This window comes from Centrocercus urophasianus, unplaced genomic scaffold (genome assembly GCF_019232065.1).
Source record: "Centrocercus urophasianus isolate 14NV4802_14NV808 unplaced genomic scaffold, USGS_Curo_1.0 seq_12, whole genome shotgun sequence".
In the NCBI taxonomy this organism is placed as follows: domain Eukaryota; kingdom Metazoa; phylum Chordata; class Aves; order Galliformes; family Phasianidae; genus Centrocercus; species Centrocercus urophasianus.
In genome coordinates this window covers 34674197-34686507 of record NW_024884364.1, presented here as the reverse complement: position 1 = coordinate 34686507, position 12311 = coordinate 34674197, and the positions used below count along the sequence as shown (strand labels likewise).

General features: G+C 38.7%; 1 protein-coding gene across 1 annotated transcript in view; it reads right to left on the bottom strand.

Moving 5' to 3' along the window:
• EFHC2 (EF-hand domain containing 2) overlaps positions 1-12311 on the bottom strand; it is a 59465-nt gene that overhangs the window by 27790 nt on the left and 19364 nt on the right. The window contains exons 4-7 of the mRNA XM_042810760.1: positions 11382-11605; positions 9338-9589; positions 7533-7643; positions 7072-7210 (exon numbers count right to left, since the gene is read on the bottom strand). Coding sequence (XP_042666694.1) covers positions 7072-7210; positions 7533-7643; positions 9338-9589; positions 11382-11605 — 726 coding nt within the window. The remainder of the gene's footprint in view (positions 1-7071; positions 7211-7532; positions 7644-9337; positions 9590-11381; positions 11606-12311) is intronic.

Below are 12311 nucleotides of genomic sequence, written 5' to 3'. Positions count from 1 at the left end.
AGAAATACAAGTATTACTTCGGATAGAATTGCTTCTCAAGACATTTTCAATGTGCCATGTTATATAGTATAATATATGCAGCTTCCATTGCAACAAACACTATGTAGGTAAATTGACACATATTGACACAAAAAGAAAACCTCCATACCCAGAGGTATTGATTCTGTATTCTGAGCTGGTGCATGTTGAGTTACTACGTGTCTACCCCTTTAGTTGCCAACAGAGAAAGAACTGTCGCTTTCCTAATACAGGTTTTTCTTCTGCTTTGGGAACGGGTACAAAAGCCCGAATCCTCAATTAAGATCGTTCCTGCACTCCAACAGTGCCACCTAGTGCGTGTGAGGCAGATGGGACAGAGAGAGCCTCGCAATGTCATTCCTTCTCTGATCGTAAGGCATTAAGGCAGCAGCCGCTGCTGAAACTACTTCTGCAAGGCACTACGGTAATTTTAATACGTTACGATGCAAATAAAAGGCAAATGGCTTTCAGCCGTGTGTTGAAGTGGAGCTGATCCTTTATCACGTCTTACGTCTCATCACACAGTTGCTGCAGGTGGTACAACTTGCTCTCCTGCACAGCCTGTTAGCTAGGTTCTTCCAACTAAGGGTCATAATATTACTTAGAAATCTTAACAGTATTTTTTGTTATGCACTGTGCTCAGCTTTGGTACTATTTTCCTCATCAAAGGAAAGATGTTTTTAACAATGCATTTTAGCAGAAAAAAGCCTTCCTCACTGCACAGCTTTACCTAACATCCCTCCTGCCAAAACAGTTTGGAAAGCCAGGACATACAGTTGAAATTGTAAACTCAAAATACAAACTAATGCATTTACATGCAGGTCACATTATATGTGCATTAACACTGCATAAGGTATCCATCAAGAAATGATAAAGCATTTTCATTTGCATGTTATTTTAGCACATATTGGTGAACATCAGATTTATAAACTGAAAGGAAAATACATTTAAGAGGAATTAGCATTAGTTGCAGAGAGTATATTAAATACCTCAGGCTCTGGGCAGCCTGGTCTGGTGGTTGGCGACCTTGCACATAGCAGAGGGATTGAAACTAGGTGATCACTGTGATCCTTTTCAACTCAGGCCATTCTATGATTTCACAACTCAAGCTTGGGGTTTAAGTCCAAAGACAAATTTGGTGCTTTGTTTCTCAGCTGCTCCCCAACGTAAAATGCCTTTCCTTCATCCAGATTCACTAAAGAAAACAACGCAAACAACCAACTTTCTGCCACCTATGTTTGCATGATTTTAAAGGATTATGCATTCAGATTCTCTCCTCTGAACAAGGAAAATCGTAAAGAGTTTCGCATAGAGGATCGCCAATTTGCAAACTAGCTAAAAACTTGTCTTCAACTTTTGAGCAGCCAAGTGCGCTGAACTAACAGCTATGCCTAGGTTCCAAATTGTTTTCATCTTTGCTCTACCATGCACCGTTAGGGTAGCAACAGACAGACAATTTGCACTCACACATAGAACACACCCCTTTCAAAGTTACCACTGTTTCTAAAGAAAAATATTTATGCTCATTCTAGAAAAGGAATCAATGTTTTTCTCTTCTACTCAATGTGAATTTACAGTAGGTAGTGAGCAAGCTGAAAGTCGTGGGCTACAAATTCCTAGATCCAGAAAAAGTAGTAGAAGTATTTTCTTCATGGACAGTCTTGCCTCTTTGTAGTACATCAGTTGATGCCCAGCAGGAGATGGCCTGCCGCTGTGGTGTTTATTTCACCTGCCACATCAAACATTCGCAATGTACTAGGAAAGTTTTCTCATTACATCAAAACTTAAGAGAGATTGGAACAAGCACTGGGAACAGCAAGAACTAAAAACAAATCCAGCCACTTCTTTAGCATACAAACAATTTGAAGATGACAGAGCCTTCTGAGTCAGAGAAAATAAATTCCTCAAATAAGATTTGTTGCCAAAGGCAGCATTAAGCTTGCTTGAATGAGAATTTGCACACTTTCAGTTTCAAAAGATACAGTGAGACCATGATATACATTCTAAGTATACCTTCAGCACTCAGCTGATGAACTGTAGGAAAACTCGCACATTAGAGAGAAAAAGATATTTCAAAGAAAAGCCAAGTGATTTAAACTCTGGATTAGAGCAATAAGAATGTTGAATACCAGTAATTAGCAGGCAGGCAAGAAATTCTACCTTTGGAGGAACATGGCATGCACCTTTGACTATAACAGCCCAGAATAAGAGAGAGAAATCCCAATAGCTTAGGACAATAGAAGAGTTGGAGTTAACCTGGAAAGGAGAACGTTGCTAACATGATGTTCTTTCTATATGAGTTCTACCTTACATATAGCTGAGATTTGGCTTTTGTGAGAGTGTTTCACAACTTAGGTAAAAGGCACAATAAGAAAGCAATACCATCATCTTCCTAACTTTTATGTGCAGCAATTAAAGCAAATCCAGTCTTCCCAACATCAGCTGTGCAGCTAAAACTCAGCACAGTTTTGATTCCAATAAAATCTGCTTTCAGAAAGTCCTACTTCATGATCACTCCAGCTACCTGAGGAAAAAAAAAAAAAAAAAGGCATCTGCAAATGCATGTAGTCCTCTCTGTGCATATTTTGATCCTGCTGCTCAGCTTCAACCACATTTAATGGGGAGGTTAAAAGTCAGAGAGATTTTGATCTCCAATGAGTTCAGTAAAAATTGGCAGCAGGCTTTAATGCCCCCACCGAGGGAGAAGCAAGAAGTCAGCTGTTATCCAACAGCAGCTGCCTGGCCAAAAGCACGCATGTACTGGCCAGCCAACCACACTGCACACTGCTCTGCCCAGGCAGCAGGTCAGAGAGGGAGCCTGAGAAATGAGGGGGTGGGAGGGCGAGGAGAGCCGGGACACGAGAGGGATCACGAGGTGCTGCAAAAGGCGTAGCAGGCTTGGGAGGTGCTGAAACATCGAATAAAAATCAGGAGGAAACCAGATTTTACTGGTTTTGTTCCTTCAGGAACAATCTGTTATTTAAGAAAGGACAATTTATACCGAAATCCACCCTTTATACTCAACTCTGTGCTGAGATACCGTATTTAATTAGAAGAACAAGTATCATCTTCCTACCACTGCACATCAGTATCTTTCACATTTCAGCCCCCTAAATGTTGCAGTAATACATGGTGCAGAACATTTTTGTCCTTCTCTGCAGCTTCACTAGCAAACAGTGACAGATAATATCACACTGAGGTTTTTTTCTTGAATTCACAGCATTGTTACATGGCAGTGATGTTATCAGCTTCCTACTGAAGAGCATCAGCTATTGTTTACCCATGGAAAAGCTCTCCTTCACTTTTCACGAATGGTATGAAGAGCAAAACAGACAGAAGCAACATTGGAAATACATCAAATATCATAATCACACGCTTCTAAGCAAATCTAAACTACCCTTAATTCACCTGAAGGGCAAATTCCATTGGAAAACAACTGATGCTGGAACTGCACATTCAAAAATAAACGTCAGCCTCTTTCATGGCGTTAGCAGAAGAGTATAAATACAAGGGGAGTAATGTAAAAACACAATAACAAACAGCTGGATTGATGCCGTGAGGTGCTGAGAACTGTGCCTTGAAGAAAGAACTCATTTCTCCACTTGCTTACTATCATTCAGCTAAATGGTCTCCCTGGGTTCAAACTATAATTAAACACATTTCAGTGGTTAAATGGATTGGGGCAGAATGCTGGGCATTTTGTGAGACACCGTCCTTTGAGATTACCTTGTATGTTCACAAAAACAAAATCGATAACACATGAAGAGTAAAAGATGAGACCTTTCTCCCTCAAAACATAACTGTTTCTAAGCCAATAAACTACCCTGAGTCTAATCTTAGCCCTTTATAGCTAAAAAATAAATAAATCATACATACACTTTTTCTAACCTCATAATCACAGAATCACCAAGGTTGGAAAATACCTCTACGAACATCCAATCCAACCATCCACCTAATATTTCCCACTAAACTGCGTTCCTCTGTACAACATCTTAACATTTCTTGAACACCTCCAGGGTTCCAAGACCCCAAACAGCCTGTTCCAGTGTCTGACTGCTCTCTTGGAGAAGTATTTCCTAACATCCAAACTGAATCTCCCTTGACGCAACTTGAAGCCATTCCCTCCCATCCTATCTCAAGTTACACGGGAGAAGAGGCTGACCCCCGTCTAACCACAACCACCTTTCAGGTACCTGTAGAGAGCAATAAGGTCACCTCTGACCAGGACAGGTCCCAATACCAATCCCCAGGGAACACCGCTTGTGATTGGTGGCCAGCTGGATTTAACTCCATTCACCACCCCTCTCTGGCCTCAGTCATCCAACCAGCTCTTTACCCAGCAAAGAGTGTATATATCCAAGCCACAGGCTGACAACTAATTCAGGAGAATACTGTGGTTGACAGTGTCAAAGACTTGCTGAAGTCAAGGTAGACTATGTCAACAGTCTTTCCCTCATCAACCAGGTGGGTCACTTGATCATAGAAGGAGATCAGGTTGGTCAAGCAGGACCTGCTTTTCATGAAACATCTGCTGGTTGGGCCTGATCCCTTGGTCGTCCTGCACATGCAGTGGGATCTCCCTCAAGATGATCTGCTCCTGGCATTGGGCTGACAGGCCTGTAGTTCCCTGGATCCTCCTTATGATCCTTTTCATAGAAGGGAGCCACATCGGCAAGCCTCCAACCCTCTGGGATCTGTCCAGTTGAGCAGGAACACTGATAGATGGTGGAAAGCAGCTTGGCTATCACCTTTGCCAGTTGCCCCAGTACTCGTGGGTGGATCCTATTCTGCAGCATGGGTTTGTGGCAGTCCAGGTGGAGCAATAGGTCTCTAACTATTTCCACCTGAATTGTGGAGGTTTCTTCTGCTCCCCATCCAAGACTTCCAGGTCAGGAGGTAGAGTACCTTGAGGATAACTGGTCTGACTTTTAAAGACAGACATAAACAAGGCATTGGGAAACTCAGCCTTTCCCTTTCTCCTCAGTGGTCACGCTCTGCACTGCATCCAGTAAAGGATGGAGATTCTCCTTAGCCCTCCTCTTACTGTTACTATATTTGTAAAAAGTTTTTGTTCTCTTTTACCCCAATGGCCAAGTTGAATTCAAGCTGGGCTTTTGCCTTTCCAACTTTCTCCCTGCACATCATAACTTCTTCGTACTCTCCTTGAGTTGCTCATCCTTTCTTCCACAGGAGGAAGACTCCCTTTTTCCCCTGGAGCCTCAGGAAAAGCTCCCTGTTCATCCACATCGGTCTTCTTCCCCACTGACTTACCTAGAGGCACAGGGGAACAGCCTGCTCCTGTGCCTTTCAGACTTCATGAGAGGCAGTCAGCCTTCCTGGACCCCTTTACCCCTTAGGACTGAATCCCAAGGGACTCTCCCTACCAGCATGCTGAACAGTTCCAAAGTCTGCCCTCCAGAAGTCCAAGGTAGCAGGTTTGCTTGTCCCCATGCTAACATCATCAAGGATTGAAAACAAAGGTAAAGCAAAAAAGTTATTGTCAGTTTACACAAACCAGTTTCAGAGAAGCCATTAAACAATATTTCTAACTATGCATTTACGACAAGATACCTTAAGAGGCAGGTAAATTTCTTCCAAAGGATGTTAGAGAAAGGCTAAACAAGCATCAGGCATTGACAGTCCCATGTATACACACTCAGAACAAAGGGAATGGACCACATTACCTACAGTCTCAATTTTCTGCAATTTTTCACTTCTTCAACGTCTAACTTTATTTAACTTCTAGAGTAAATAACATCCAGAAACATAACCAGTAATTACTGAGCCAGCATTATAGGAGACTTTGCCCTTACATAACACTTGGTAGCACTGCTTGGTTGCCTCAGAATGGACAGCTGCATTTTATTTATCTCTCATCTGCAAATAAGAAACCCTCATTCACTGTTCCAAGATATCCTGCTCAGACAGAGAGGACACTGCTGCCAAACAGAGGCAGCAATCTTGGCTGAAAAAATTATGAGGGAAATACCCCGTTTTCCATCTCTGGAGCTAGACTCACTGTTATTATAAATAATAGTGTGGTTATTGAATATGGCTTCCTTACACACTGGTCAGTATAAGAAAAGATTTGTTTTGGCACAGATACTCCAAACTATTATTTTAAAAGCTCTAATGAGGCATGTTTTGCCAACTAAGAAATTTAGCAGCATAGTGGCAGAGGGAATTATTTAATTCCCTCAATGCAGCAAACAGGTTTTGATCTAAACACTGCATTCTGATTACAAGTCAAGATAAAAAAAAATAATCTGCCCAACTATTTTTTTTCTCCATGTAAGAAAGGCCATACTAGGATTCTTTCAATCAAATCTGAACAGTCAAGACACTCAGATGTATTTATTGAATGAATAAACTGCCAGAAATCAACTAAGTTATTTTTGCAGGATGATGGCTATAATAGAACACTAGCAAGTCAGACTGAGAGAATTCAGGCAGATAAATGAAACACTCTCTTGTTATATATGTCCAAAATGCTTTTCCATAATGAGCATAGTTGATAAATGTTTCCAGAATTCAGTAATGAAATCTCACAGGATAAATACTCTAACGATTCACAATACACAAAACTACACTGTAAAAACAGTAACGTGATAGACTACTGTTGTGTCAGAAAACCTTATTAAATGAGGATTCTAACATCATACAGAGTGAAACATAGTGTAAAGAGGAATAATTGAGCCTACTCTACATACTGCATGCCCTTTATTACCTTCTGACTGCAAACATGGCTATCGGAACAGGAGGGAGAACTAGAAATGACAGTCTACCCATATGACTATTTTGTCATTCTAGTTTAAAAATGAAGGCAGTTAGAAACTGATCGTGGACATTATGTGCTGCTTTTCAGTGGAGTAACACACAAAAATGACCTTCAGGGTCACCTGTAAAGTTACTGATTCCCTGCTAACAGCAATTGATTGTTATTGCAAAAGGCTTTAATGAACATGTTTTGTCAGTAATAAAATTTGAAGACAGCTCTGTCAAACTCAGAGGTGTAAAAACGCTGGTAAGGAAATGATAATTATCACTACTTACCAATTCCATATTTTGTTCTGTAATAATCTTTAGTGAATTCATCACAATCACACAGCATTATCCGCCTTCCCCAAACATTAATTACTGCCCCTATTTTCAGGTCGCTGTCTCTGTAAAATTCCTGATGCACTGCTCCTGTCTAATAAAATAGGGAACATTTATACAGTAGCTCTATGAATCTTAGTGTCATACAATCTTTCTTACAAAGTAGGTCATTAAGTATGCATGACTTAAAATACAATCTTCATATTTCATCTGCAAGTAGTTTTCAGCCCATGCTATGCTACCTCACTTTCACAAACATAAATTTCATAATAAATTTCAGTATTTTTGATATGAGCTATTCTCCAACTACAACACAATTTTACAAAGAACTTCTCTCACTGTAGCATATAATCAGAGAAATTTCAAAAACTGCTATTAGGATATTCAACAGCTGAGGGCATTCAGTAATATCTGACCTTACGATTGTCCAGAATGTAACGGCCTCTATTTCCTACTAAATTTCCAAATACATTGAGAACAGTGTGACTGGTGATTGTGCCTGGCTGATACAAACCAGTTGGAGCATACTGCAAGAAAAGAGACAGGGTGTTAAGAAATACACTTAACAAAGAAGAAAGACAATTCTTACCTTAGAAGTAAAAGCATATTTATTTATTTTTCAGCCTGTTATAACAGTGTTGTCTTGGGAGAATTTTCAGTAAGTTCTAAGGTAATTTTATGCCACTGAACTGAAAACCCAATGTCTACATCAGAAGATGCATTCAGAATCTTACTGTGCATCCAAGAGTGAAGCCTTCTTTTTCTTGGAAGCACTGGGAAAGAAAGATTAGCAGCATATCCTTGTCAGCATCTGCTCTAAAGGCTATTATTTTGAGCAGTAATAATAAAAAAAAAAGCATGCAAAAGAACCACTCAGGGCTGGTCCTACTAAGTTGAGCACTGCACAGAAAGATGGGATTCAAGTCGTATGATTCTATTGAGAGAAATATTATTTTTGTTTACACCATAAAATCATAGAATCATTTGAGTTGAAGGGACCTTTAAAGGTAATCTAGTTTTATTTCTCAGCAATGAAGAGGAGAGAATTATTGTAAGTTTCAAAGTCATAATAGTAATTAATGCAATTAATATCCCAATAATATCAAACTTAATATGCAAATCAGCAAAATGCCAATGTAGGGTAACTGAAGTACATTATTTTGTCATAGTCACTTCCCTGATATTCCAACTTTTGGCTGCTATTCTTCTCCACATTGTCACTTAAATTAGAGAAAGAGGCCAGCCTTTAACATTGACACACACTTCACTAGTAGAAGGGGTCTGCCAGCATAGAGTCATTGCTAAATTAGCAGCTCAGAATGCAGGATGCTCTAGGTGAGAACAGCAAGTATTTTGCTGTTAGGATTTTACTACAAAAATCTCTTGTAAAACTATAGTGCAACAGATAAATTAAAAGTATTAGGACAGGAGGGAAGAAACACCTCAGTGTTTTACTTCATCTGTAGGTTGATTTTGTTCTACCACCAAGATCTGCCTGAAGTGACACAGAGGTGTAGCCAGATTGTTAACTTTATCATCATAATAGGTTATGCAGGACATTACTCAAATCCTTGAAGATTTATCTGAGATTGATTTCCTCTAATAAACACCTGATTAATGCCTACATTTTTTCATGGATTCTGATTGATTTTAACTAGCTTTTTATAAGATCTCAAATCTGTGAATTCAAACTTAAGAATTCACTATAGATATGCTACAGAGATAGAATTTACAGAGTACCAGAACTGGATTTTTCAAAGGCTCCAAGTATAATCCATACAAATCAAAGGTGAATTCACCTCAGTGTTAGTTTATCTGAATTTCCTTTACAGCATGGATTTATATATGAATTTATGTTAATACAATAATCTGCGAGAAAGAAAACCACGGGATATCTCTCTACCTAAATTCTCTCTCCTTTAAACTTAGGAGTGACAAGCCAAAACTTAATTTTCCAATCTCTTGAAGTTGTATGAATCAGTATTCAAAAAATCTAAATGCCTAATAACTCTGATTTAGGCTCTGATAATATGTTCCAAATGTCATTACAATTGCTAGGCAAGATTTCCACAGCATCAAAGTCATAGACGTTAGAAGAGACCCCGAGGTTATCCAGCCCACACCCCCAAAGCAGATTCCCTGGAGCAGGCCGCAAAACAATGCATATAATATTCTTTATTAGCAAAAGAATTTCAAATAGAATGAATTTTCCATTTCTTACCTTTGGAAGCTTATCTCTTCTGAGAAAAAGTGGAACTACATCCCGGCCCGAGTTTACCGGTATAACTTCTTTTATATCAATAGTATCATCAGACAAATAATAGTGCAGAACGAGCTCCCGTGGGTCATGAAACAGGGATTCTGGATCATCCCACACACAATAAAAGCGTAAAACATGCCTATCATGCTCCAGAAATTGTTTCAAAGTGTCAATGCGCTCATAAGGGCGCAATGGGTTCATGCTATCTAGGATCTGCAAGTGAAGGAAAAATAAAGAAAAGCATCTTTTTAATGACTTGCTTCTAAGACAGAATACCAAACTTCACGGTACCACCTAACATTAGAATATGCTTCTTAGACTTTTGAATAACACCACACAATTTAAATAAATGAAACGCTATTTACAAAAGAAAATTATTAAGGAAGAAGTGTCTTCAGGAAAAAAAAAAACAACCACCAAGAGCAATTTCAAATTGCTTTTGACCTTTGTTTCACTTACAGAAAGGTCCTTGAGATGAAGAAAGCAATAAATTATTTATTGCACAGAGTATTTGTTGCCTTCAGAGCACTGGGGTGGATTTACCACAGCATGCTATCTATTGTGGGCCAACAGTCCTAACAAGTCAGAAGAGAAAATCCGTGCCATCTCAGAAAGACACTGTCATTATCTCCTAATGGAAACAACACTCCCACTACCATGCCCAGAGAAAAGACCCCAAGTCCTGCAAAGAGGAATCCACATAACACTTAGGAGCTAAAAACCTGAAAGTTTTGGAGGATGCCACACACTCTCTGGGGAAAAACAAAGAAACAAACAAACAACAACAAAGAGCTTTCAAATGAAAGCTCACAAGTGATAAAGCTGCAGAGTTGTGGATTCTATGTGGCAGAAGAGTTTGCTTTACACATTCAAAAAAAAAAAGATGACATCTGAAGACACCAATAAAGTGAGTCTGCAGGAAGCCAAAGATGTGCTTGAACTGCAATTCCAACTACATCTTCCTTTAAACACTTTTAAAGTGCTGTCATTCAGTCAACTCAAGAAAGATTGAAGTAGAACATAATAGCTTTTTTTTTTTTAATTTAATACTGTTTGTACTTTCAGCAGCTGACACTGACAAATGAAGGCAAAAAAGGAGCAAACATCTGCTCATTTAAGTTAATTTAGCATCCTAATTTATCCCTTTAGTTCAGAGATAACTGTGCTTATACCTCCCTGGTTTCAAGTGGCTAGAGAGTACCATTCCCACCCTACATCTTCTAATTATGTAATGAGCACTCCTGAGGAGTTTGTTCAAAAGAGATCACAGAGTCTGATGCACTTACAGAAATGACAATTACATGCACAGAAAACGTACTACTGCAGTTTTTATTTTCAACAGACATTGTGAAAATAAATATTGTTATTCCAGGTCGAAGAACAATTCTGTGATGCTTTTTCTGTAATACGTAGCATTTATTTTCACCAATCCACCAACCAATGTTTACAGAGAAAAGTCGTTTATCTGTACTAGACATCAAGTACGACATGAAAATCCATGACAGTGCTATTCCTAATCAATACTGCTGGTTAAAGTTTGAGGCCATATGAAAAACCAGACAGCAGCATTGATTCTAATAAACCTGATTCATGTATGTAAGGCTGAAAATATGTTATGTAGATGGTAAATTTAACATTGTTTATCTACTTCGCACACAACTTAAGGAGAATTCTCATTCAACATATTTGAGTGCTTTTTTCTTTTTTTTTTTTTGCCATGAGAGGTAAGTTTTACACCAGTTTTATCAAGATAACGCCCACACACACAAAAGGCAAAGATTTTATCACATTTCTTTTTCAAAAGGTATGTGAACACATCAGGAGAAAACTACGTTAGTACAATGAGCCATATAGTCAAATTTTAAAAAGCAAGTTCTCTCTTGTGATTCATTATGTTGAAATAGGCACATTATTTGCTCAGAAAAATATTTTACATCATACATATTACTAATAGAAATTGCACTTCGATTAAAATCACGTATTCACTTTTACTGCCTCATCTGACCTTTTGCCGCTCTTTGGTATATGGGTCATCTGGACAATTTCCTGGAGGATTTAATTTAAATCCCATCTTCCTCAAGAAATTTTTTGTGAACTGGTCACAGTCTATAATCTTGTATCTTCGAGCATAAAAGATTACTTCAGTGTTGATATTGAAATTATCTATAGTATAGAACTGATCTTCATTAGGAGATGGAAGTGGAATCCGATGACGTCGAACAATAGTTCCTGTAAAAGAATTAAAATAAATTCAAAGAGCGAACATCCTTTTCTCTGGGGATCATTTCATAGATACGCTAATTTCCAATACTGATACAACCAAAGCAGATGAAACTATATGGGGGGGGAGGGGGGGGAATTATCCTTCACTCAGCAAAGGAACTATCAGATAAGAGGATCTTATTTTAATAAGAACACCTCTACACAATGATCACCTTCTAGCACTTCAAGTTCAAGCACAAAACTTAGGCTAATGCAGAAAGTTAGCACCTTTGTAAATAGAAATGAATTCCCATTTGCTCCTCACAGGTAACTGGTCAGTAGTTTATCCAATAAGAACAGCACAACCTTTCATTAAAAGAAGAGACATCTTTCACTTCCAGTGAAAAGTAGTCTCCTGTACTTAATATTTTTTAGAAGAATTTTTCTTCTAAAAAAAACAAACAAACAAACAAAAAAAACACAGTGCTGTGCAAAATCACAGGGTAGGAATGTGCAGGAAAGATAAAAATTGTCTTTACATCCTGTGGGGTGACAGTAGTCGTATACGATCAAGGTCATAGAAGAAAAAAAAAAAAATGCCCTACTAAGGGAAAACACCTGACCTATCAAGTTTGGAAGCAAGGGCATCCAACTGAGCTTCCTTAAAATTTACAGAATGGCTTGGTTTGGAAGGGATGATCAAGTTCCAAACCCTCTGCCACAGGGAGGGCTG